The sequence below is a fragment of the Mustela putorius genome, unplaced genomic scaffold (genome assembly GCF_011764305.1).
Source record: "Mustela putorius furo isolate JIRA1106 unplaced genomic scaffold, ASM1176430v1.1 tig00000196_pilon_pilon_pilon, whole genome shotgun sequence".
Lineage (NCBI taxonomy): Eukaryota > Metazoa > Chordata > Mammalia > Carnivora > Mustelidae > Mustela > Mustela putorius.
The window spans coordinates 7,323,699-7,349,352 of record NW_025421310.1 but is presented as its reverse complement, the minus strand read 5'-3'; the positions used below and the strand labels follow the sequence as shown (position 1 = coordinate 7,349,352).

Here is a 25,654-nt window from a genome sequence, read left to right as displayed (position 1 = left end):
CAGTCTTAGGACTGTGGCTCCATGAGCCACTGAAAACAAGAGCAGATGCATTTGAACTATAAACCAGGAAGATCTGTCCAGTGGTCGCTACCAGTCCTTTGTCTCAAGATACTTCAAGTCTGACATCTGACCAGATGTCTGGTCAACTGCTACCCTTAGAAGACAGAAACTGGTTTAACATTTGCTCTAATCATGAATCACCATTCTCCTTTTCTTTTCATGTAATTGCCTCATTTAATTACATTGCCAGCAAATGTAATTAAAGCAAATAATTTCATTTAATTACACTGCATGGCATTAGTAGGCTCTTCAAGTCCCAAAGGACTGTACCTTGGGATACCTTTTAAGCCACTAGAAACCATGTGGGCTATAAAATTTAAGAAAGGTACTGCATGCATGGTTTCAGTAGGATCTATCCATTAGGTCTTTTCTGCAGGAAACTGGGAAAATAGACATAAGTACCCTGGTCCATCCCAGGCCTTCAAGGCTCTAAATCAGGACATGAACCTAAAGGCCTCTTGCAGAATGTGTTTGGACATAAGCAGACCAATAAACCCCCTCCTGACCTACTGGGTGGTAATTATCTAAGTAGGCCTCCTCCAAACAAACCCAGGTTATGGGGGGAAAGAGGCTGTTGTGGATGAAGGGGCTTCTGACTCTCTCTCTCTCTCTCACTGTTCCTGCTCCTAATAGATACAGGGGCTTCACCCTCACTCATTGCCCATTTTAATGGCTCTGACTGGAGCCAGCTGTGTTTGGTCTCCCTCAGGATGGGACTTTAAGGGGCATTCCCAAGCAGCTGCTGAAACGCCCTTTGTTTCAGGGGAAATTCCCTGTCATCTCTGGCCTGTCATGGACTGCCTAATTCCCCTTGTGGTGGAAAAAGCATGGCTAAGTGGATGACATCCTCTGTCTGCTTTCTGGGAGCACTTCCCCTCCCCCTCCTCCCATTTCTGCACCGGCTTGGGTGGGGCCTGAATTACTGGCTTCTCTACTGGCCTCCCTGCCTCCAGCACCACTGGCTTCTCCTCCTCCTCCTACTCACTGTGAGGAGCAAAGAACACCACCCTGTAGACTTAACCACTGCCCAGTTCAGATTTCCCCACCAGTGTTCCAGGTAAAAATTGGCAATGGGGAGGTACTTTGTTGGTTTAATTAAGATAGACATGTCTTTAATGTTATTGGCATTAAATGTGAAACTTTTATCCTATTGAGGTTTGCTGAAGTTCAAATAAGCTCATGCTACATCTTTTGGATTTGATAGCAAAAAGATGACTTGAAATGATGGTTAACGCTGTCTGTCTCAAAGTTTCCATGGAACATTATTAAGAAAGCTTTCAAGTCTTCAGTAACCTGAAATGTTAAAGTTTTGCTTGGATGACAAATGGGATTGAATTCATTGGACATCCAGTTTTATCTCAAATGAGATAAAATACTCAAGCATTGTTTACTGAATGCAGGTCTGTGCTTTTGACTCCTTATTGCAAAGGAACTAAGGATATTTGAATGTGTGGGTAAACATGCTTTGTGCTTAACTGATTCATAAATTTGCCATCCAAAGAGTTCTGGTATAACAGTTCACAGTTTATTACTACTTACTCTTCACTGGAGACTAAGATTTCGAAGAGTGCAAAATGCTGCTAAATGTAATTAACACTCATAGAAATAAGAAAAGCAACTCTGAACATATAAGGAAGATCAAGGAGTGGGAATACATTTTTGCTGAAGGTAAAAGAAAGTAGTTTTGTCCTAAATGAGACTGCTTCTTTGGAGAAAAGTGGCATGGGAAAAATCTGAATGCAAGGAAAATTATAGAATATTTTGAAGGGGAATCTTTGTAAAGGAATTTTAGGTGTGGTCAGGATAGACTAAGACTGAAATGAAGGGTTTTAAAGTACATTGGTGTAAGACTGAGAGTCTCCTTTATTTCTGTAAAAGACAAAATTTTCTTGAATTTTTGGTCTGCTCTTCACGAGAAAGTATGAACAATTGTTTTTCTCTTTCCCTGTCTGGAAAAACCAGTTTCTCTGTTTAGCCTTTTTCTGTAAGGATGTGCAATCCTCTTTAGGCCTGTGGTTAAAAACATTCTTGTTACACCCCCCCCCCCCCATGGGTCTGTGATTAAAGGAGCGAGACTGATATAAAGCAAAGGTCAAGCAAAGCTTTATTTCATGCCAAGCATTGAGAATCAAGCTGACTGGTCGGGCCGCACCTCTTACAAGAAAGGGCGACCCTTCTCTGTTTCACAGACTAGCTTTTAAGGGCAAAGTCCATGCATTTGGGCCTGGCCACACACAGGTGGCCAATGAGATTGTAACACACAGAAAAAACTGCAGAGTGATGTTAGGTGACCGATTGAATTACAACTTACCTTATAGTAGACATTTGAACCAGTCTATAACCTTGGTTAAAATTGGCACCCAAAAGGCTCCCAAAGGGCAGGGTCCATATTCCTTGGTAGCTATGGAGACAGTATGCATCCCCCCACAGGCCCCACAGGGTGGCCTGACCCACCCCTGTATCTGGGCTTTGTTACCTGGGGCTGGTTTCCAGGACTTGTTTTTAAGTAAATCCCCTGGGGGAAGGGGAGCAGGGACAGTTTAAAGGCTAAACAACAAGGTTATTGTTTAACCTCAATGGAAGCCTCTGGCTAAAATATAAAAATATAAAATAGGTCCTTACAATTCTGAGGTTTTAACAAACTTCCCCAAGACATAAATCATTAACAAAGTCTTGCTGACTAATTAGGCTTGCTTGTTAGGTATATTACCTCTGATATAAGGTCACCATCTCTTGATACTCTTTATTCTTGATACTCTGATACAGAAATAACAAAATTTCCCTGTGATTTGCATCATAATGAACTCTCTTATCAGATCATTAACAGTGTCCATTTCTGAGTTTTTGTCATTTCTAATTGCTGTTATTCTCTTGCAAAATAAGTCTCATCTGCAAAGAGGTTCATATAAAGGACTTTTAGGAAAAATACAGGTATTCACTATCTATGAGGTTAAAGCTGAAATGGGTAAGAATTTCCAGAACTAAAAAACTGCATTCGCTCTTCGAGAGAACACCAAATGGCGGATGACGCCGGTGCTGCGGGAGGGCCCGGAGGGCCCGGGGGCCCTGGAATGGGAGGCTGCGGCGGTTTCCGTGGTGGCTTCGGCAGCGGCATCTGGGCCGGGGCCGAGGCCGCGGAGCTCGCGGTGGCAAGGCCGAGGACAAGGAGTGGATCCCTGTCACCAAGCTGGGCCGCCTGGTCAAGGACATGAAGATCAAGTCCCTGGAGGAGATCTATCTCTTCTCCCTGCCCATCAAGGAGTCTGAGATCATCGACTTCTTCCTGGGAGCCTCCCTCAAGGACGAGGTCTTGAAGATCATGCCTGTGCAGAAGCAGACGCGCGCGGGCCAGCGGACCAGGTTCAAGGCATTTGTCGCCATCGGAGATTACAATGGACACGTCGGTTTGGGTGTCAAGTGCTCCAAGGAGGTAGCTACTGCCATCCGCGGAGCCATCATTCTGGCGAAGCTTTCCATTGTCCCTGTGCGGCGAGGCTACTGGGGGAACAAGATCGGCAAGCCCCACACTGTCCCGTGCAAGGTGACTGGCCGCTGTGGCTCTGTGCTGGTGCGTCTCATCCCCGCCCCCAGAGGCACTGGCATTGTCTCGGCCCCTGTGCCCAAGAAACTGCTGATGATGGCTGGTATTGACGACTGCTACACCTCGGCCAGAGGCTGCACTGCCACCCTAGGGAACTTTGCCAAGGCTACTTTCGATGCCATCTCCAAGACCTACAGCTATCTCACCCCTGATCTCTGGAAGGAGACTGTGTTCACCAAGTCTCCCTATCAGGAGTTCACGGACCATCTTGTGAAGACCCACACCAGAGTCTCTGTTCAGAGGACCCAGGCTCCAGCTGTGGCTACCACATAGTTTTATACAAGAAAAATAAACTGAACTAAAGCTTGGAAAAAAAAAAAAACTGCATTCAAATTAAACAAGAATTAGTAACATCGGACTATGTGAACTCAAAATGTGATTATAGTTTTGTGCCTCTTGACACATGGCTGGTTCTCTAATGTTTGCTCTTCCAGATTAAGAAAACTTTCTCTTAAGATATCTGTGGCTTAAAAGAATGGAATGTGATAAAGGATTGATCTGTGAACAAACAGAAGCATTTAACTTTTCTTTCCACCAGAACCCTCTGAAATTCAAAAGGTCTCAGTAAGTATTCTTTCTTCCATGGCAATCACAGTCATTTACATAAGTTCGATAGAATCTGTTCTCCTAAGGGGACACCTTTGGAAACACTAGTTATTTTACCAATGCTTTGACTGGAGTGTCCTATTTGAGAGAGTCACATAGACTCGGGACTAAAAATGGTTTTAAAGAACTAAGATTGACTTTATGAAACCTGGAGCCCTAAAGCCCCTTGTTTTCAGATTTCCCAGCAGCCTTACCCACTGAGGAAAGAATGTCACTTCCTGGCAGGTGCAGGAACCGCAGGATATATGGGGGGACCTTGTGAAGAGGGATCTGCCCACATCTACAGGTCTGCAGACACATCTGATGGAAAGTACTTGACTTAGTTTCTGGTCTGGAGAGGATACTAAGAGTTCACCCTAGAGATTCCTTCTAAGAAGTTCCAGCAAAACAGATTCTAAAAGGTCTGTATGATCAGCCATTATTCTTGCTGAGCTTATGTAGCCAAGTTTGTGAAAATTGGACTGGTTTTGAAAATGAATTCATCTTGATTTGCCTATCTCAGGGAATAAGGGTGATGTTCAGGAGAAATTATGTTTCAGTAACACATCTTTGCAGATGTTAAATCCTAGCTCTGAATATCTTTGAATGTTGTTTGCCAAAGCTAAACAACCTGAGGTAAACATCAGAGAGATTTCCACACTAGTTTGTGTATAGACAGCCTCCTTTCTTGTTGTTCTGTGGGGGGATAATAACCTCATGGGCATATGATGATTTGAACAGTTGAAAAACGGGATAGATTCCCCAAGAACTGCATATCTGAGCTAGGACTTGGACCAACTCTGTGAGGCTCAGAAGGACAAAATCACTTCTTAAAACTTGGAGTGTACCCTACACCATGGGATTAACTAGGACTTGTGGAGATAATAGATAACCCACTTTCTCTATGATTCAATTGGATTATGCACTGGGAATACGCTTATCTCTTGAGACAAGTTGTTTCCCACTTGTTAATATATTCCATGTAATTAGGATATTCTTCTTTTTAAAGATTTTATTTATTAATTTGAGACAGAGAGTGTATTTATTTGAGAGTTGAGAGGTCAGTAGGAGAAGCAGATTCCCTGCTAAGCAGGGAGACAGATGTGGGACTCGATCCTGGGACTCCAGGATCATGACCTGAGCTGAAGACAGTTGCTTATCCAACTGAGCCACCCAGTTGCCCTAATTAGGATCCTATTAAGGCTAGACTTCAAAGAGGGTTTTTGATGCTTTGTTCCTTAGTAATATTTGTCTTAGGAGCTGTTTCTATTTGATGAAGTCTTAGAATATAGATAAGGTTCAATGATGTAGAGTTCAGAACCGATGGATAAGAAAGAATTCTTGAAACATCTTTGGTGCAAAATCGTGGTTTATTAAAGCACAGGGGCAATACCCATGGGCAGAAAGAGCTGCTGCCCCGGGGTTGTGAGGAGTGGTCCATTATATGCTTGCAAGTTGAGGGGGGGTGGTGTTTAGAAATGACTTAAGTCTCTAATAAATTTTGGAAGCAAGGTTTCCAGGACCTTGAGGGGTTAGCAATTGTTGGGAAAAAGGATATTTATTACCAGTAATAAAAGCTTTTTGTGAGACCCTTTAGATGTATATCTGTGGGCTATATGCTTGGGAATGATTGTCAACACTATCTTGGAGGGTTTAGAGATAAAGTTTCCAAAGGAATTGTTAAAGTAGACTTCCAGGATCCTGGTTGGGGAGAGGGGTCAGTCAGGCTAGGATTGTTAGCAAAGCCTTAAGGTGAGGGTAGTTGAGTCCCTAGAGGAATGTCACTCTGCCTGTTTTAAGGGCTTGCCAGTAGATAAGGAAATTTAATAATTTTTCTTTTGCCTCTGTTTCCCACATCATATTGATGTAACACTACAAGTAGAGACTTTAGTCAACCATAAACATCCCTCCTGGTAAAAGGAGCCTCAAAACTCCCAATGGGACAGGGCCTGACTGGAATGACTTCACATCAGGTTCAGAGTGTTTTAGAGACCAAAAGCCACCAATAGATGATGGGAGGCCAACTTATTAAATACTGGGCTATGCTTATAGATATGCCTGAAATATACTTAAAACCTATCAAGGTTTAAACTTAGCTACTCTAATGCCTGACCCTGACCATCATACTTCTACAGAGCATAACTGTGTAGAGATTACTGATCTTTTTATTCTAGACCATGAGAAATTGGAAATTCCCCTCTCAAAATTTGAGACATCAGTTAGTTTACTAGTGGCAACAGTTTCATGGAAAAGGGAGCAAGAAAACTGGGTGTGCTGTAGTACTCACTTGTGCTTTGCAATTGGCCAAGCCTTAAAAATTAATATTTATAATGACTCCAAATATGCTTTCCTAGTCCTGCATGCTCATGGAGCAATTTGGAAGAAGAAGGGATTATGATCAAGCCATAAATCCCCAATCAAATATGCTCTGAAATGACTACTCTTCTTAAGGCTGTACACGTACCCAAGGAGGTAGCTATAATTCACTTCAAAGAACATCCAAATGACATGACCTTAGAATATAAAGGAAACAGTGTGGTAGACCATGCAGCCAAGCAGCCAGGACAGAATAAACAAATACAAAGTCTTATACCAGTCTAAACTCCAATAAAGTCCATAAGACCAGTCTATTCAGACCGAGAAATTCACATAGCCCAGGAACAAGGATATTCAAAAATGCACAGGACTGTCTCATTGACAATGAAGGAAAAGATCTTTATACACAAAAATTAGCAGTGGAAGGTAATACTGGGTTTAAATTCAGGCTGCTGATTTGTGTAGAAAGCCCACGGAGATAAGGGAAAAAAACAAAACAAAACAAAACAAAAAACGAACTTTGCTAAGAAAATTTGTCCCTAGATTTGGACTCTTTTGGTCCATACAAACTGACAGAGAACTGTCTTTTATGACACAAATTCAAAAGATGACCCCCTGAAACTGAAGAGCCCTTGATACAGGTGAGGTTCTGTGTGGTAAGGTCCAGAGCTGATGACCAAGAAAGAATTCTTGAGACATCTTTGGTAGAAAATGGTGGTTTATTAAAGCATGGGGACAGGACACTTGGGCAGGAAGAGCTGCTGCCCTGATATCCTGAGGAGTGGCTGATTATATACACAGGAGTTGGGTAGGTGAGGACAAAGGGGGTGTTCAGAAGGGCTGTCACAGTAAAGAAGACTGTTAGGATACTGAAGGCGTGGCTATTGTCAAGCCAAGGCTGTTTTTCCCTCTAATGAGGCACTAACAGTTGGGCATTTCCTGGTGGAATGTCACATCCCTCCTATCACACATCCTTGTCAATGAGCTTTAGCTTTAGAAGAAATTTAACTTTATTTACATTTCCTTCAACCTCAGCCTTTTTCAGTTTTATGGAGGGGAGGGTGATGTTAGGGCTTTAGGAGCTGAGTTACTTGTCTCTGGAAGTTACGCTGTTGATAAGTTTCTTTGTTGTAAATCACTAGGACATTTGTAGATGGAGGGAGACTCCTGTCTTGCAGGATTGTGATTTCTGCAAGTTAACTATTTTTTTTTTTTTTTTAGGGCAGCCAGGAGTGCCTGAGGGATGTCACATGTGTCACCGAGTTGGGGGTGGGTAGGTGTAAGGTGCCAGTTTTTGCTTTGTTCTCAGCCAGCCTTCTGCTCCCTCATCAAAATGAGGCCCCAAATTAGATGGCTGTCTGCTAGGGGGACTCAGTGGCTATGTGGCTCTAATTTGTGTCCATGACTTCCCTCAGGCTGGAGGGGCCACTGTGCTCTGGGTTTTGCCTGGATGCACAGATGCATTATTAACACCATGACCAACCAGCCAACCTTCTAAGTGTATTTTTATTTTTCTTTCCTTAATTAATTAATTTATTTGACAGAGCGCACAAGCAGGTGGAGTGGGAGAGGGGGCTCTCTCTGACATGGGGCTCTATCTTAGCACCCTGAGATCATGACTCAAGCTGAAGGCAGATGCTTAACAACAGAGCTACCCAGGTGTCCCTAATCTTACAAAGTTAAAACTGGTGGACACATTCTGTGTCTCATTGGTAAGACCACTTGATTTTTTTTTTTTAACCTCTTTGGGACTAGAGGTGGTTGTTTGACACAGGAAAGCTCTTAAGTACATGATCAAAGTCCTAAATGACTCTCAGAATAGCATATCTCTACTAAATACTTAATTAACACGAACGCATAAAGCAGTTTTTCTGACTAGAAAGGCGTTAGATGTTGTAACAGCTGCACAAGATAGAACGTGTGCTATCCTGAAAACAAAATGCTGTGCACACAGTCTAGATGACCACAAAAGTATTTCTGGGTTTCTAACAGACATGGACACTCAGATTGGCAGGTAACAATCGCTCTTCTTCCTTCAATGCTTAGGGAAACTCCTAGAGTCCAGGAGATTTTGTCAACTATCAGAGGACCCTTATTTAGGGTTCTTTTTGTGTTTTCATTTTGTCCCAAGTCTCCCCACTTGGTGCTGAGATGCCTTACCTGCCATGACTTCAAGCCCACAGATGATCCTTTCCTCACAAGATGTCCACACATGCAGTCTCCCTTGGATTCAGCTGCTTCTGTTTCATAAGTCATGTCTGTATAAGCCCCAAATGACCAATGTTGACCCATATGTAGGGACATCACTATGTATCTATTCAGCAGGTAGAAGTTACAAAAGATGAGATCTTGCACTCTGAACAACCTTCAAGATTTAAGGGTAGGAACGGTTCGGTGGGGGGATGATATGAGAAATAAAGATGAAGAAAGATTATTATATTTCCTCACAATTACAGCCCACTGACAAGTCCTTGATACCGGCAGAGTTGCCTTCCCTCCAGGGATCCAACTGCCTCCCAGCTTAACATTTTGCCAAGGGCAATAGGCAATCTTAGCTCAACCCCCAGGATCCTGTAAATCTCCTTTAACGTATAAAAACTGCCTTGGTACCGTCCTTTCTCTTGACCCTACAAAATACATGTTGGCAATCATCCTCCAAACTTATGACCCACCCATCTACATCTGAAGGGTCTCATGCCAAATATTTTACTAAACAGCAATAAATGACCTTTACTAACAACAGCTAGCTCCCTCAAGGTGTTGGAAACCTTGTTTCCAAAACACCTGGGAGGCTTAAGCTATCCCTACCCTCCTCAGAACATGAAAATATATAATAGGTCACTTCTCATGATCCCAGGGCAACTCTTTCTGCCCACAGGTCTTGTCCTCCAGCTTTAATAAAACCAAATTTTTACACCAAAGGCCTCTCAAGAATTCTTTATTGGTCATCAGTATTGGAGCCCTAATGCCTTTTCTGCCTCATCTATTGGAGAGAGAGATGACGGCAGACATTAACTTTTTAGATCATGAAGAGTTGCCCCAAAAGAATGGCAAACCGTTGTTGGACATGCATTTCCTATTTTCTGCAAATATATGTCCCCTGTTTGAAATTCTAAACCCTCCCTCCTTGTCCTGTCACAGTGGCACAGAAGCCCCTGTCACCTGTCTTTGAGCCTCATGTTCTTCAGTTTCCTGTAATTAAGATTTTTTTAAGTCTCCGTAAACTGTCTTACATCTTTTTAAAATTCTTAACAGGCCAAAATGAGAATGGAGCAAGAAAACCAAGTTTTCTTCTTCTAGATTCACTTCTGCTGTATGACCCCATCTCCATGCTTCAGACCCCAAATCTAATGTGAACACGGAGCAGGGGATCAAGAGGAACAGCAGCCTCATTGCTTCACTGACAAAGAAGGCCTCAGCAGGTAGGACCGGCAAACCTGCAGCGCACCCAGAGGAAGGGTCTGGGGTTTGTAGGGCAATAGAGAATCTCACCAGTTTCCGCAGGAATTGTGTCTGTGCTCCCTGCCCTGTTCACTATATTGTCAGGGTGGAACCAGGTTCCTGAAACAAAGAAGGGCTGAGAAGGGGAGAGGGGAGATTTGGAGGGGAGAGGGAAAGTGTCATTTAGCTTGAAATTGGGTCTCCCTGAAGCATTAATGCAGCCATTTTCATTTCTGTTCAGCTTGATGCTCTGAATTGGTTTCCAGTTCAGTCACCAGGAAAACTGTAGGAAGACCAATCCATATGTTCCAGTGAGAAACTATTCAGTATTTTCTAGAATGGGTAAAATAATGAAAAAGGCTAAAACACCATATTTCGTGGAGAATGTTGAGGAATCCGAATTCTCCTATATTCCTGATGGTATGGTAAAAGTACATTCAGTTTGGAATACTATTTTGGAGTTACATATGAAAAGAAACATTTACCTAATGAAGGGGAGCATTTTGTCCCCCTAAAATACGTCTCTGGCCTAAGGATTACATGAGGCTGGTATTTTAAAGAAAGGGTAAAAGAAAAGCTCTGAAACCCAGGTTTCCCTTTGTGAGAGACTTTGCATTGAAAAGGGAAAACTTCATTTTAAGGGTGTCTCCCCCTGTGTAGTGGAAAGAGGGAGAAGGTGTCAGTCTCCAGAAACTCTGATCAGTGGAGAAGATGTGGATCTAAATGTGGTCACAACCACAGCCTTGGTTTCCCTTCTTTCCAATAGCATGCTTTCCAATAGCATCACCTGTGCGGTTTCAAGAAGGATCTTATCTGCTGTCCCTCCCCCTCAGATTCTACCCATCCATTTGGTGGAAACAACATTGTTGTGTTACTAAGGGTGGCAGGAGATTCTCAGTGGGCCAGAGGTAATCACAAGGGCTTCTGGTGGTTTTATGGGAGTGGAGAGCAGAGTTTGGCTCACGGAGACGTAAGGTGGTCTCTGCTGCGTGAGTCTGGGAGGGTCAGGTCCATGCAGCGCATGGTCCCTATGCTGAAGCTGAATTTGTGGGCATTCGGTGGGAGGGGAGCCCCCTGAAAGCTGAGAAGGAAAATTCAAAGATTAGTCTGGCAGTAGGAGCTTATTTGAATAGCTCCTGACACAATGGAGTAGGAATTTGGGCCTTTTTTTGTGCTTCAGTGTCCTGCCTCCAGGGAAGCAGTTTTGATAAGAGAAATCTGTGTTGTCAGGTGGCTGACCCATCCATCAGGGAATCTCTGTCTCGGCCACAGGCCCATTCTGGATTTTCCCCCCTTTCCCGCTGTCCATGGCCACAAGAGGGGCACAGATGTGGAAGTAAAAGTGTATAAACTCCCCCCTTTTTTTGTGCCCAGGACTTAGACCCTGGGAGAATAATCACCCTCCTCTGAGCCCGCTGGTGTTAAGTAAACTCCAATACCCACAGTCTCCCAGGGCCGCTCGGTTCTTCTGCAGGATCCAGCCCGGTCCTAGAATAGTTCCCAGGTGCACAGGCTCTGTTGGTAGCTTGAAGGGCGTTTTCTCCTGATTCTGCTGTGATTTCTCCTCAGATTTCTTGTGAGAAAGTAATCTAGAGGAGGAGGTGAAAGAAAAAATGGCCAGTTCTCAGGTAAGCCTGGTGTCCCAGGAGAGGCCATGTCATGTTTTCCTCCTGAAATTCCTCTCTTTTTAGAAATTGCAAATTTTAGTTCCTGTAGTTCTGATGTTTCTCCCTTCTGTTTTCACCTATTTTGAAGATCTTTCCAGAAATGATACTCAAGGCCAGGTCTTCAGAACCCTTCTCCTCTATATCCCAGATCCTTCTCTCCCATGTCTCCAATCTGCCTTACAATAGGACAGCAGAAGCTGTCACTGGGTGTTATGCCCCAATAACGGGTCCGTGATTAAAGGAGCGAGACTGATATAAAGCAACAGTCAAGCAAAGCTTTATTTCCCAACAAGCATCAAGAATCTAACCAAACGTTTGGGGACGTACCTCTTACAAGAGAGGGCGACCCTTCTCTGTTTCACAGTCTAGCTTTTAAGGGCAAAGGCCATGTGGTCGGGCCTGGCCACACACAGGTGACCAATGAGATTGTAACACACACAGGAAACTCCACAGTGATGCTAGGTGACCAACTGAATTACAATTTACCCTAGTAGACATTTCGACCCAGCCTATCACCTTGGTTGGGATTGGCGCCCAAAGGGTTCCCAAAGGGTGGGGGCCCCTACTCCTTGGTAGCTAGGGAGACAGTATACAACCCCCTACTGATCAGATGTCTCCACCTGGCCTGACCCACCCTTGTATCTGGGCTTTATTACCTGAAGCTGGTTTCTGGGACTTGTCTCCAAGTAAATCCCCTGGAGGAAGGGGAGCAGGGACAGTTTAACTTTAATGAAAGCCTCTTCCTAAATAGGTCCTTACATGGGAGTTCAAGTCCTGCAAGCCTTGAAAATAGTTTCTGAGTGACAGACGCACAGCGGGAAGCCTTGAGTCTGTGATTCTGCTGCTGTTGAGGTCTGGTCCAGGGCTGTCAGTGAGAGAAAGCCTTTCTCCTTTAGGTCCCATGTGCTTGCTTTTCTCAGCGCTGTGTAGCCCAGGGCTCAGAAAATTAAGAAATGAACACGATGGATTTGGTCCTGAATAACTCTAGATGTTCTCTGAGAGAAAAGTGTGGTAACGGGGGTTCTTGAGACTTGCTCTTTAGAACGTGAAGTAGGTGATAGGTCCCCCAATGATAGGTCCATGATGAGAGAAGCGAGACTGATACAAAGCAAAGCTTTATTTTGTGCCAAGCATCAAGAATCAAACCAACTGGTTGGGGCTGCCTGTTACAGAGAGAGCAACTCCTCTCAGCCCCACAGACTAACTTTTTTTTTTTTCCCTCACAGACAAGCTTTTATAGAGCAAAGGCCATGTGTTTGAACCTGGACACACAGATGTGGCCAATTAGATTGTAACACAGAGAAAGTTGCATAGTCATGCTAGGTCACACACGGGTGGCCAATTGAATTACAATTTACCCTATAATAAAGATTTGAACTAGCCTATCACCTTGGTCAGAATTGGTGCCCAAAAAGTCATCCAAAAGGCAGGGCCCACACTCCTTGGTAGCTAGGGAGACAGTATGCACCCCGACTGATTGGTTGTCTCCACCTGGCCCAACTTCTCCTAGAATTCGGGCTCTGTTATCTCCACCTGACCTGACCCTTGTATTTGGGCTGTGTTATCAGGGACTGGTCAACCATATTTTACTGGTTTCCCAGACTGGCTTTTAAGTAAGCTTCCCTGGAGATGGGGGGTGAGCAGGGTCAGTTTTAAGTTTTACTGCATAAACAACAAAATCACTGTTTAACCGAGATGGCATCGCTCTGGCTAAATAGGCCCTTACAGTAGGTATTTTATGTAAAATACACTAGTTAAAATACACTAGAGGGGAACCTGGGGGCTCAGTCAGTTAAGCCTCAAGACTGTAGATTTCCCCTCAGCCTTGATCTCAGGATCCTAGGATGAGCTCTTCCTTTAGCTTCAGGCTCTGCTGGGAATCGGCTTGAGATTCTGTCCCTCTCTCTTTCCCTGGCCCTTGCACTACAATGTAAATAAATCTGTAATTAAGATTATACTGCCTCGTAGGGGACATGGAGACTCTGTTGTCTAAATGTGGTGTCTCTGCCAGTCAGGTGGGGTCCCCGAACCTGGGTCCATGGCTGGGTGGAGGAAGTCACGTGGGATTGAAAAGTTCACTAGAGACAAAAACACGCTCTTTGCAGTTCACGGAATATCCTGCGGGAGGCAGGTGGCAGAGGAGAGAGAGGTTCTGTGCAAGGAGCAGTGGGTGTGGTGGGGGTTCTTTTTAGTGCAGGAAGGTGAGGAGTTAGGGGGCTCAGGGAAGTTTCCCACTTCTGGGTACTACCCCTGATTGTCAGTAGTTCATTGGTTAGTTCGGGCCTGTGACTCCTTTGAGGTGAGACCCCTTATGGGTCTGTCTGGGTTCAGCAAGGGGGTCACTGGGGGCCATTCTCCATGCCTTTGTTCAAGCCTGCTTGCCTCAAAGCAGCCCCTACAGAGACTATAGGTGATTGAACTGTATATATAAATCCTCTGTTTTCATGAGATTCGTATTCTGAATTCCTGTTTTCAGACCACAAAACAAAAACAAACAAACAAACAACAACAACAAAAAAATACAGTGATGGTGTGTCCTTGGGTGTGCCTTGGCACTGAGATCACTTTTATTTATCTCCTCTTCCCAAATGCATGTTGGCCATCATCCTCCATGCATGTCCCCCACTGATACAGATCTGCAAGCTCTTCTGTCCAAGGTTTCACTCAACAGTAGTAAGTGATCTTATCATCACACCAGCTGGGCCCTCAAGGTCCTGGAAACCTTGCTTTCAGCTTCCTTCATGATGGCTGCACTCCTGGGCCCTTACAATTTTAGTGCAGACTGAGTTCCTACTCACACCGCAGTGCAGCACCTCTGACCCATAGGGCCTGTGCATCATCAGGAAGACCACAGCTTCTGCACCAAAGACATCTCAGTAATTGTTTCTTCATTATCCTCTCCAGTGCCCCAATATTTCACATCAGAAACATGTCAAGAATTCTTTATTGACCATTGGCTCCTCTCCTGCATGCCAACAGTTTGCAGTGGACCAAGAGAGCCATGACTTCTGTGTAGTTGATAGAGTTGACTTCTGGGAATAAAAGGAGTGAAAATTCTCAACTAGCAGCCCTCTGCCCAATAGGCTTTTCTTTTACTTCACACCCATGTCATGGAGAAGGAAAGGTAAGGTCTGGTTCTACGTGGTGACACTAACTTCCTCTTCCTTCTTAGGGACCATCGTGAACTCTGTCAATGGCCACTTGATGACTGTGGTATTTATTTCAGGAACTGCTGACATTCATGGAATTCTCTCAGGAGGAGTGGGGACACCTGACCCACACTCAGCGGGAACTGTACAGGGATGTGATGCTGGAGAACTACGGACACCTCCTCTTCTTGGGTAAGGAAGTCTCCTTCCAGATTTCCCAAACCAGACTGAGGGTTTTGTTCCTTCCTGTGAAGACTGCCTCTTGGGAGATTTCTCTCTGAATGACTGGAATTTGGATCCAAGCAGAAAGGGAAATAAGTAGGGGTTTGTAGATGGAGAGAAAAATCTTCATGATGTTTCTTTTCAGCCTTGGCTTCTCCTTCCTCAAGGTAACATCCCTGTTGTAGATGAGTGGCAGTTCTTAACATCTAGTGACACAGATTGGTGCTGCTCACATCTTAAACTGAAATTTCCCCTGCTTATTACCATGTCTATTACTTGGAAGTGGAGGTCAGGATGTGAACACTGGAAATGCCGCCTGTGTGTTCGAAAGGGACTGTTGGGGAACAGCTTTGGGAAATCATTTTATAGAATTCTACAGTGTTCCTCCTTCTCTGCTGAACACAAGCCTGATGGGAAGTTAGAATCCGCAGCAATACTCACTTTTCCTTTTTCCTCATAAATGGGTCTCACTGTGTCAAAGCCAGACCAGATTATGTTTTTGAAGCAAGAGAAGCAGCTCTGGGATGTGAAGAGAAAGGAAACCATCCTTTCTTCCATCCAGGTGGGTGGGAATGAATAGGCAGATGACAGAGAGGGGAGGTCCAAGTCTGATGGAGGAAGGTAGACCTTAAGCTGTGATTTGACTCTCTCTCCTTGAATGAAGATTAGTTGGAGACATGCCCAGTTTCTTTTTTCTCTCTCTCCCAGAGAGACATCTGCTCTCCGACATTATCAAGCTCTTAGATTTCTCTAGGTATTCTGTTTCAGCTCCAGTGATGGTCTGTCATGTCCACCAGGAGGGTCAGGAGACTGCTTGGAGGGAGAGTGCCCCCTAAACTGAGAGCTTCTCCTGGAGGGTCAGATGGTTGGACATTTGCCTTTGGCATTGGTCATGATCCAGGGTACTGGGATTGGGCCCCACATTGGGGTCCCTGCTTGGCGGGATCCTGATTCTCCCTCTCCCACTCCCCCTGTTTGTGTTCCCTCTCTCGCTGTGTCTCTCTCTGTTATACTAATAAATTTAAAAAAAAAAAAAAACTGAGACTCAGGAACTTTATCAGATAACAAAGCACCTTCCAAAAATGGACAGTGTGTAGTTTTATTTCCCTTCAAAAGTTCTTTTTTAAAAAATATTAACTAATAGAGGGGTGCCTGGGTGACTCAGCGGGTTAAGCCACTGCCTTTGGCTCAGGTCATGATTTCAGGGTCCTGGGATCGAGTCCTGCATCAGGTTCCTCGCTCAGCAGGGAGCCTGCTTCTCTGTGTGCCTCTCCCTGCCACTCTGCCGCTTGTGCATTCTCTATCTCTGACAAATAAATAAATAAAATCTTTAAACAAAATAAAATATTAACTAATACAGAAACTTCCACTCTCTGTGTTCTATTCCTCAGTGGTGGAACAATATAATGTCTGTATTTGTTTCCTAGCCTTCCCACATAAATAATGCTATTGGGCAACTAGAGTATTTAGAACTCAGATCTTGTAGCCTTTAATAAAGCCCCAGTCATTACCTAACTCAAAAAATGAATGAGCTTTATACTTTTTGTCAATAAAGTTATATGTATATTTGTGTGTATTTGGATATCATACATACATACTCTGTGATTCCTACTGATTAATTTTCTTTCCTTGGTGAGTGGTCAGTGAATGTTGAACTCTGTCTAGATGAGTTGTCATCAACACAGAATTAATTTCATCAGGATTTGTGGGCAAATTTTGATTCTCTCTGCATGAGAGAAAAGACTTTCTGGAATTGAAAGTAATCTTAAAACATTTTATAGCTCTATACCGTATTTTGGTATTAAATAAGAAAGATATATTTAATCTTTTAAAAAATATTTTATTTATTTATTTGACAGACAGAGATCACAAGTAGGCAAAGAGGCTGGCAGAGAGAGAGGAGGAGGCAGGCTCCCTACAGAGCAGAGAGCTCAATGTGGGGCTCAATCCCAGGACCCTGGGATCATGATCTGAGCCGAAGGCAGAGGCTTTAACCCACTGAGCCACCTAGGCACCCCTATTTTATCTTTAATTATAGTATTATACTATGATATGCCTTGGTACTTTCCTCATTAACTTTTGTGTCTTCTGTGAGTATTTTCATTGTGGTTACCTTACAGATTGCTTAAAACAACTTAGAGGTAAAAAAAAAAAAAAATTTAAATCTCATACCGTCAATTGCACAGAAAACTCTTCATCCTGTCTCCACCCCTGCACACACTTTGTTACCGATATCACAGATTCTGTCTTTAAGTCGTGTGCCTTACTACCTACATCAAAGATTTTTATATTCTCTTAAAAATAAAATTCTGTAGCAGAAATAAACGTCAGGGATACCTAATTACAACACTTACAACACTACAGGTTTGTGTAATTATCTAAATATTTATGCTTAGAAGACATCTTTGTGTCCTCGTGTGCTTGCAGTTTGCGGTTTCTGTGTAGAATCCTTTTCATTTCATTGAGAGCATGTTCCTTTTGTGTGTCTCAGAGGACAGGTTTTCTGGTAAACTTAGAGCATTTTTACCTGGGAATGTCTTCATTTCTACATCTGTGGAAAAGAGTTTTGCCTGATAAAGTATGCCTAGTGGCCATTTTTTATCTTGCAGTACCTGAGTACTCAATGCCAGCCCCAGTCCTGTGGTACCTGCTGAGAATCATAGAGGAGAAGCTTGTAGTCTTTCCCCATGGAATAGGTTAGATTTCAGCTTTTCACAAATCTATGGCATTCATTAAGTTGAGGATTTTCCTTCTCTCTCTCCGTTGAGTGTTTTTAATGTACACGTTACATGTTACATGTTACATGTTTAAATGTAACATGTGCCCATATTTGTATTCTGTTTTCCTTAATATGATCATGTCAATTTTGATCTTCATTCTGCTAATGTGGAGTCTTCAAGTTATGGTTTTCTATATGTTGGAGTGCCCTTAACTTCTGGACTGTTTCCTACTTGATGATCTTGTAAAAAGGGAAAATGTGCTGTTGATTCAGATTGCTATTTATTGTAGACTTTGAGTGACTATTCCTCACAGGTAAAGTTTTGCAAACATTGTCATTTGTAGTGTCTTTGTCTAGCTTGCATGAGCTGGTAATGCTGGTGCCACAGACAGAGTGTTCTGCTAGTTTCCCTGATCATCACTCCTTGGAAATATTTGAGGAGATTTGCAGTCCTTTCTTCTTTAGTATCTTTCTGTGTATAAACTGAATTCATCCAGCACAAAATTTTTGTTTATTGGGAGTTTTTTTTTCTTTTACTCATCCTTCATTCTGTTTTGTGCTTATACATCATTTATTTATTTATTTGTTTGTTTGTTTGTTTGAATGATGGAGTCTAAATTGGTTATACTTTTTTCTTTGAAATTCATACTCATCTTTTGGTATGAATTTGTGGGCACTGATTACCCATTGTTGTCTTTATAGGTAATTTTATTCCTACGGTCATTTATACTGTATCTACACTTACTTTTTCACCTCTCATTTTAGTCGGTCTTTTCTCTATTATTCTTCATTTAGTTCATGGGTTGTCAATGATGTTGATCTTTTCTGACAAATGACTCTTCCTATGGTTGATATATTCCTATTTTTTTTTTTTTTTGTACTCTGTTTGGTTCATTCGAGTTTTCTGTTTTCCATCATTCTGCTAATTTTACACTCATGCGACCCTTTTCCTGATGGTTAGAGATAAAGGAAATTGATTTTTGAGACAGCAAATATGTGTGACCATACCACAGAATTAGATATTAGGATATATGGTCAGTATGTTATGTGCCATGTTACATTTCCATGGAGAAATGAAGTCCTGATGAGTCCTTCTCAGCCATCTTTCTGACATTGTCTGATTGACTTGATGCTTCTATATTAGCATTCAAGGGTATATTCTTTTGAATGTAGTAAGTGCAATGATTTTATTTTATTTGAAATCTTTCAGTTATATCTTCATCTGACATGAAAAGTTTCCCCCTAAAGTGCAGCATAGAAGGTTCTTTCTAGAATGGGCCAATGCACAGACACAAACATAGTGCTGTTGACATTTTACACTTATGCACAGACTGGGGCAATGATGGGGACAGTGAAGGGCATCAAAGAAATCCTGGACGATACACTCAAACCAAGGCAAATGCCCTTAATTAGAATCTCAATGCCCCAAATGGTGGGGATATAAACTGCTGTGGAAAGCCTCTCTTTTTAAGTCAACTGTTCTGCAGAGCAGTGAGTTTCTGTCAGCACAAGCTCCAATAGTCAAACATAGCTATTTGTGGACAGACCATTTGGAACATCTGAAAAGTAACCTAGTCCATGCTGAGAATAATGATTTGAACCATTTGGAAGATAGGATTGGCCTGGCCTCTCAGCCAGATGTTTCTGATCATCAGAGATTTAGAAATGAAGAACAAAGTGTTCAGTGGGATCCATTTAAGAGGGACTTCACTGAGGAGTCGACCCTCCAGAATGACCAGAGGCTTCTCACTGGAGACAGAATTGCTCAGTGCACTGAATCTGAGAAAACATCGAACCAGAGCTCCAGTGTTCACAGATGTGTCAGGGCTAGGTTTGCAGAGAACCATTATGAATGTGATAAATGTGGAGAAGGCTTTCATCCAAGCTTTAACCTCAGTTTACATAATGGTCACTGTTCGAGACATGCCTCATAACTATAACGAATGTGGGAAAGGTCGTAACCAGTCCTCCAGTGTTGGTGATCATCAGAGAATTCACGAGGGAAAAAACCCATTCAGATGTAATAAACCAGGGACCATGATTAGTCAGTCATCAAGCCCAATATCAATAAGATAATCCTTAGAGTAAATGACACTTACATTTTTAAGGAAAGTGGTGAATCTTTGGACTGCCACTCAACACTATCTCAATATTAGCAAATGCATACTGGAGAAAAAATGAAATATGAAGAAGGTGGTTAAACCTTTAAGGACTGTTCATCAATAAATGGACATAAGCAAATCTGTACTGGAGGGAAACTTTACCAATGTCAAGAATTTGGAAAGTCACTTAACCACAGCTCAAAGCTTATGAAACATTGTAGAATTCATACTGGAGAGAAACCTTACCAATGTGAAGAATGTGGGAAGGCCTTTAAACAGAGCTCAGGGATAACCCAACATCAGATAATTCATACTGGAGAGAAACCTTACAAATGTCAAGAATGTGGCAAGGCCTTTAACATTAGCGCAAGGTTTACTCATCATCACAGAATTCATACTGGAGAGAAACCTTACAAATGTCAAGAATGTGGCAAGGCCTTTAGGTGGCCCTCAAACCTTACTTGACATCTAATTCATCCTGGAGAAAAACCTTACAGATGTCCAGAGAGTGGCAAGACCTTTAACTGGTCTTCAGACCTTACTCAACATCACCAAACTCGTAGTGGAGAGAAACCTTACCAAAGTCAAGAATGTGGCAAGTCCTTTAAACAGAGCTCAGCACTTACCCAACATCACGTAATTCATACTGGAGAAAAACCTTACAAATGTCAAGAATATGCCAAGGCCTTTAAGTCACCCTCAGAACGTATTAAACATCAAATAATTCATATTGGAGAGAAACCTTACCAATGTAAAGACTGTGGGAAGGCCTTTACATGGCTCTCATCACTTACTAAACATCACCGAATTCACACTGGAGAGAAACCTTACAAATGTCAAGAATGTGCCAAGGCCTTTGTCCAGCAGGCACACCTTACTAAACATAGAATTCATACTGGAAAGAAACCTGACAAATGAATTTAATGTGGCAGAGCTTTTAACATGCAAACAACCTCACTGGATGTGAGAAAATTCATACTGGAGAGAAACCTACAAATGTAATGTATATGAGAAAATACCCAAGGACTGCTCCTCCCTTACTGCATATTCGATTTTATATAGGAGAATAACTGTACACAGAGAGAGCATGTGTCTGACCTCTCAGAGAAACTCCCAACTTACTTAACATCCTAGTAACCATATAGGAGCAAAACTGTAAGATGTAAAGAAAATGGATAAGCCTTTTTTGGAATTCAATCTTTACTCAGTCTCACAAAGTGCATACGAGTTTCAAACCCTTGTAACATAATGTGGGTAGATGTTCATTTTAATAGACACTGGCAATTATCCACCAGAGAGTGCATTCAGGAAGGTAACTTGAATGGCATAAATATTTAGAAGACTATTTAATTGCACCTTAAATTCCAATAAATGTAACATAAATCAAGTAAGTGGAATACTTTATTCACTCTATTCAGACATTACTCTGTATGAAAATAGTGATTATAAGGAAAATTCAAACATTTAGAACGTGTATATGGTATTCTGCTTCAACAGATTTAGGAATGGACTTTTACATATGTATAAGGGATTTCAATATTTTTATGTTTTATGTTGACCCTATGTGACTTTTGTGACTAACAATATTCATGTACTTTACTCTGAAATCTCTCCTGAGAATCCCTTTACTCCTGCTGAATATGGAAGAGCATGTGGCTGATTGTTGCTCCATCAAAGATATCAGATTCCCTGCTACATTAAGTGGATGTATGCATGCTTAATTTTCTATGGAAGATGTAGGACCATATAATAGAACAACATATGAGGAAAATCTCTATAGAGATGCCTATGGTTAAAATATTGATGTAAGCTACCATGAAGTAGGTGTTCAGAACATGTTTTAAACTAAAGAACTTCCTCAATATTAGAAATAGGAGGTTTTACTAATTGTTCTTTAAGAAAAGGAGGTGGCAGGCAGTACACTACCAAGGTGTCCTTATAAGCACCATCGATTCATAGTATGACTTGATGTGGTTAAATAAGGAAATCCTGACAGATGAGAAGTAGGGTAGCTAAGCCTTCCCTACAATGCCATACCATTGAGCATGCACATTTCTTAGGAATGTACCTCAGTCCTGAAATTTTGGAAATAGGGATTCCCATATCCTTCCGACAATATGCGAATGCTTCTGCACATGTGTATTCTGTATTTTGAATGGTGATGATAGACTGGATTTGAAATGCATAACTTAGTGTATGTGTGAATTTAATATATTTTCATTAATAAAACCTAGTGTGTTTTAACATATGGATATGGGTATGTCATGAATGATGTGCTATCCTACCTCCATTATTAATCTCTCTCATTGAAGGTTGCAGGTTAATGATGGAATCAATCACCTATTTGGTACTGGAGTAAAACAATATACCTAGTAATCCAGTTTCCCAGTGGTCTGAAGGTTTCAGAGGTATGTGACTGTTTTACCCCTAGTCTATGCTATGATTTTCTCCTCTTTGTGAATACGATGATATTACCATGGGTGTATTACCAAGGTATGTAGCATAGAGATATTGTTGGTGTTTTAGTTCACATACTCCATGATGTTGCTACTTGGCATTGATTTTGTGTAGCTAGTAGTTTTGTCGGGGCCTTACACTGACAGGAGCCCTTCTCAGTAGTGCATTCATGCTGCAGGGTCACAAGTTAGTGGAAGATCTGATAGGACATTTGTACCCTGTCCTTAGGACCCACCATCTCTCCTTTCTTATAATGCTTCCCCCCCCATGTCACTCAGAGAAACCTCCCCCTCCCCTAGGTCTTCCCTAAGTCTGTTTTAGTCAGAATGGCATATTTTGCACTTAGACTTGGGACTCTATAGTTATGCACCATGGCCCCAAATGAAATCATGTACCCCATGTTCTACACTGAGTGTTGTTTTGATGTGTCTGTGAAGTACACATGTGCCTATGACCATGCTATGTGTGTCATAGATACCCCTTAAGAAAGAGAAATCTATCCTGATGTTGTAGCCCAAGAAGAGACAGAATGTATTTAAGATGACAAATTATCATGTAGAGGAGAAGTGTCCCAAGTTACCCAAGTGACTCCTTAGATGTAGAAAAATAATTTCTACTTGTTTTAGGTCCTACTTATCCCTAGATCTCTGGTTGTATTCTCCCTCATTTTTCTTTCCATCTATGTAGGCACCACAGCCATTCTTTTTTGCCTGTGCTACAGAGACAGTGTCCTCAGATAATGCTTCATTGAGATTACATAGATGGAAAGCCACTGGGTATTAATTCAGACATTTAGCACGACCATGTGGGATGTGAATCTCAGTAAAATTTGAGGAAGGCACCACTCTTATAAAGAATGACAAGACCTATTAATAGGAAATGTGAGGAACTCTTTACAGTGTGGGGAGAGAATAGGAGGTGGCTCCCTTTAGTCACTGTAAAGGCACAGGCAGCTCTTGCTGGTGTCATCTGATGAACACATGTAATGGGGAAACAAAAGTCATTTTTGCCAAATGTAGGTTTCTCTGGCTAGGGAAGTTTTGTTTTATGTTGATGATTTGATTGACCTCCTGTGTCTTCCTGAGGAATAATGCTGTTGGATGTCAGTGATTACTGTATTTCCCCTGACAAGGGATGGAGGAAGCATTGGAGGATGCAATCAATGTGGGCACCTTTAATATGTTACACGGTAGAATAGATGTTTGAGATGAAGAAGCCTTCTGGGCAGTGGAATAGGCGAGATCAGCAAGGCATATGCTATGGTTGCTCCCAAGGCCTGTTTCCCAGGTACATAACCCCAGTCAAGGTAATAAGATCCACTGTGGTTGGGTGATCCTTGAGGGAAGCTCCTTCCTGTGTGGGACCTTCTACCCTTTCCTCAACGCCATAATTATATGGCACCTGGGTGGCTCAGTTATTAAGTGTCTGCCTTGGGCTTAGGTCATGAGCCCTGTATCCGGCTCATGTTCAGAGGAAAGCCTACTTCTCCCTATCCTCCTGCTGCTGCTTGTGTTCCCTTTCTCACTGTGTCTGTCTCTGTCAAATAAAATCTTAAAAAGTATAATTTTTTATTGGGGGGTAGGAAAAGAATAAATGAAACAATATGGGATCAGGAGGGTGACAAACCATAAGAGATTCTTAATCTCACAAAACAAACAGGGTTGCAGGGGGAATGAGGGTAGGGAGAGGGTGGTGGGGTTATGGACATTGGGGAAGGTATGTGCTATGAAGTGTGTAATCCTGGTGATTCACAGACCTGTACCCCTGGGGCTAATAATACATTATCTGTTAATAAAAAAAAAAAAAAGAAAAGAAAAGAACTAAAATTTTTTAAAAAGGGAGAAAAAAATAATATTTTTAAAAATATAAAGAAACTGGTGGAATCATTTATAATCTACTCTGTCTGCAAGATCCCACCCCCTTAAGTGCTAAGCATGCAACCACCTCCTTCAGACATTAAAAGTGTAGGTCTTAGGGGCTCTGGGGGTGAGTCAGTTAAGGGTCTCACTTTGGCTCAGGTCATGATGTGAGGTTCCCAGTACATAGCCCTGCAGTGGGCTCCCTGCCCAGTGGTCAGTTGGTTTGTCTCTCTTCCTCTGCCCATCACCATCCATCACCAGGAGGGCATCTCTCTCAAAGAAAAAAAAAAAAATGTAGCTCTTTCTGAGCACAAGTCCCACCCACATGCTACTTCAATAAACTTACTAAGTTGCACCATAAAGCATCACAGAAGTTCTTCCTGACCACTGTGCTTTAGGATCTGATAATTTTATTATCCAGAAACCCAAGCTGGCTGCCATTCCATTGAAAAGCCAATGCATAGGGCATGAGTTTTTTTTTTTTTTTTAAAGATTTTATTTATTTATTTGTCAGAGAGAGAGCGAGCGAGAGCAAGCACAGGCAAAGTAGAAGGCAGAGTCAGAGGGAGAAGCAGGCTCCCTGCGGAGCAAGGAGCCCAATGTGGGACTCGATTCCAGGACGCTGGGATCATGACCTGAGCCAAAGGCAGCTGCTTAACCAACTGAGCCCCCCAGGCATCCCAGGGCATGAGTTTTGATTGAAATGGAATATCAGCATTATTCAGGAAGTGAGCCACTTGGAAAGAAGACTCATGATCAAAAATCAACTCCAAGGAATTTACCAGGCCTTCAGAGTTTAGAAGGAACTTGAGGACAGTGAATCAGGAGGAGGGAAGCAGGACAGTCTGACACAGTTCTTGATGGCCTGCGCGCTCACTGTGCCTCCTATGGACATTACAGAGGTGCTTGCAGTATGTGTATGTGTCACCAGGTGTGGTTGTGCCAGGGGGTGGGATTACCAGTCCTTCTTGAGACAATGTGTGATATATAGATGTACAGAGAAGGGTTTACTCTATCATTCATGGAAAGGTGCACGCAGAAATTTAAAGGCTTTTAAGATGGCCCAAGAGGCCAAGGGAGGGTTTCAACTTAAGTTAAAAACCTGTCTTGGGGCGCCTGGGTGGCTCAGTGGGTTAAAGCCACTGCCTTTGGCTCAGGTCATGATCTCAGGGTCCTGGGATCAAGCTCCATGTCAGGCTTTCTGCCCAGGGGGAGCCTACTTCCCTTCCTCTCTCTGTCTATTTGTCATCTCTGTCTGTCAAATAAATAAATAAAATCTTTTAAAAAAATGTTAGAAACCTGTCTTCAAGGTTTGTCCTGTGATACAAATGGCATTATTGCCTTCTGCTACAATGCTGAGTTGTGTGTGTGAGAGTGTGTGTGTGTGTGTGTGTGTGTGTGTGCGCATTCAAGAATAAATTAGATGGGGGCGCCTGCATGGCTCAGTGGGTTAAAACCTCTGCCTTCCGCTCAGGT

General features: G+C 42.5%; 2 protein-coding genes across 2 annotated transcripts in view; both read left to right on the top strand.

Moving 5' to 3' along the window:
* Positions 1-20,780, top strand: part of LOC101671851 (zinc finger protein 493-like) — a 226,534-nt gene extending 205,754 nt beyond the window's left edge. The window contains 2 exon segments of the mRNA XM_045077274.1: positions 20,014-20,297; positions 20,463-20,780. Coding sequence (XP_044933209.1) covers positions 20,014-20,297; positions 20,463-20,780 — 602 coding nt within the window.
* On the top strand, positions 3,067-3,969 carry LOC101692922 (40S ribosomal protein S2-like). The gene is given in 2 exon segments (XM_013050036.2): positions 3,067-3,174; positions 3,177-3,969. Coding segments are annotated over 2 exon segments (855 nt in total). The 5' UTR covers positions 3,067-3,077; the 3' UTR covers positions 3,935-3,969.
* Positions 20,781-25,654: the final 4,874 nt, after the last annotated feature.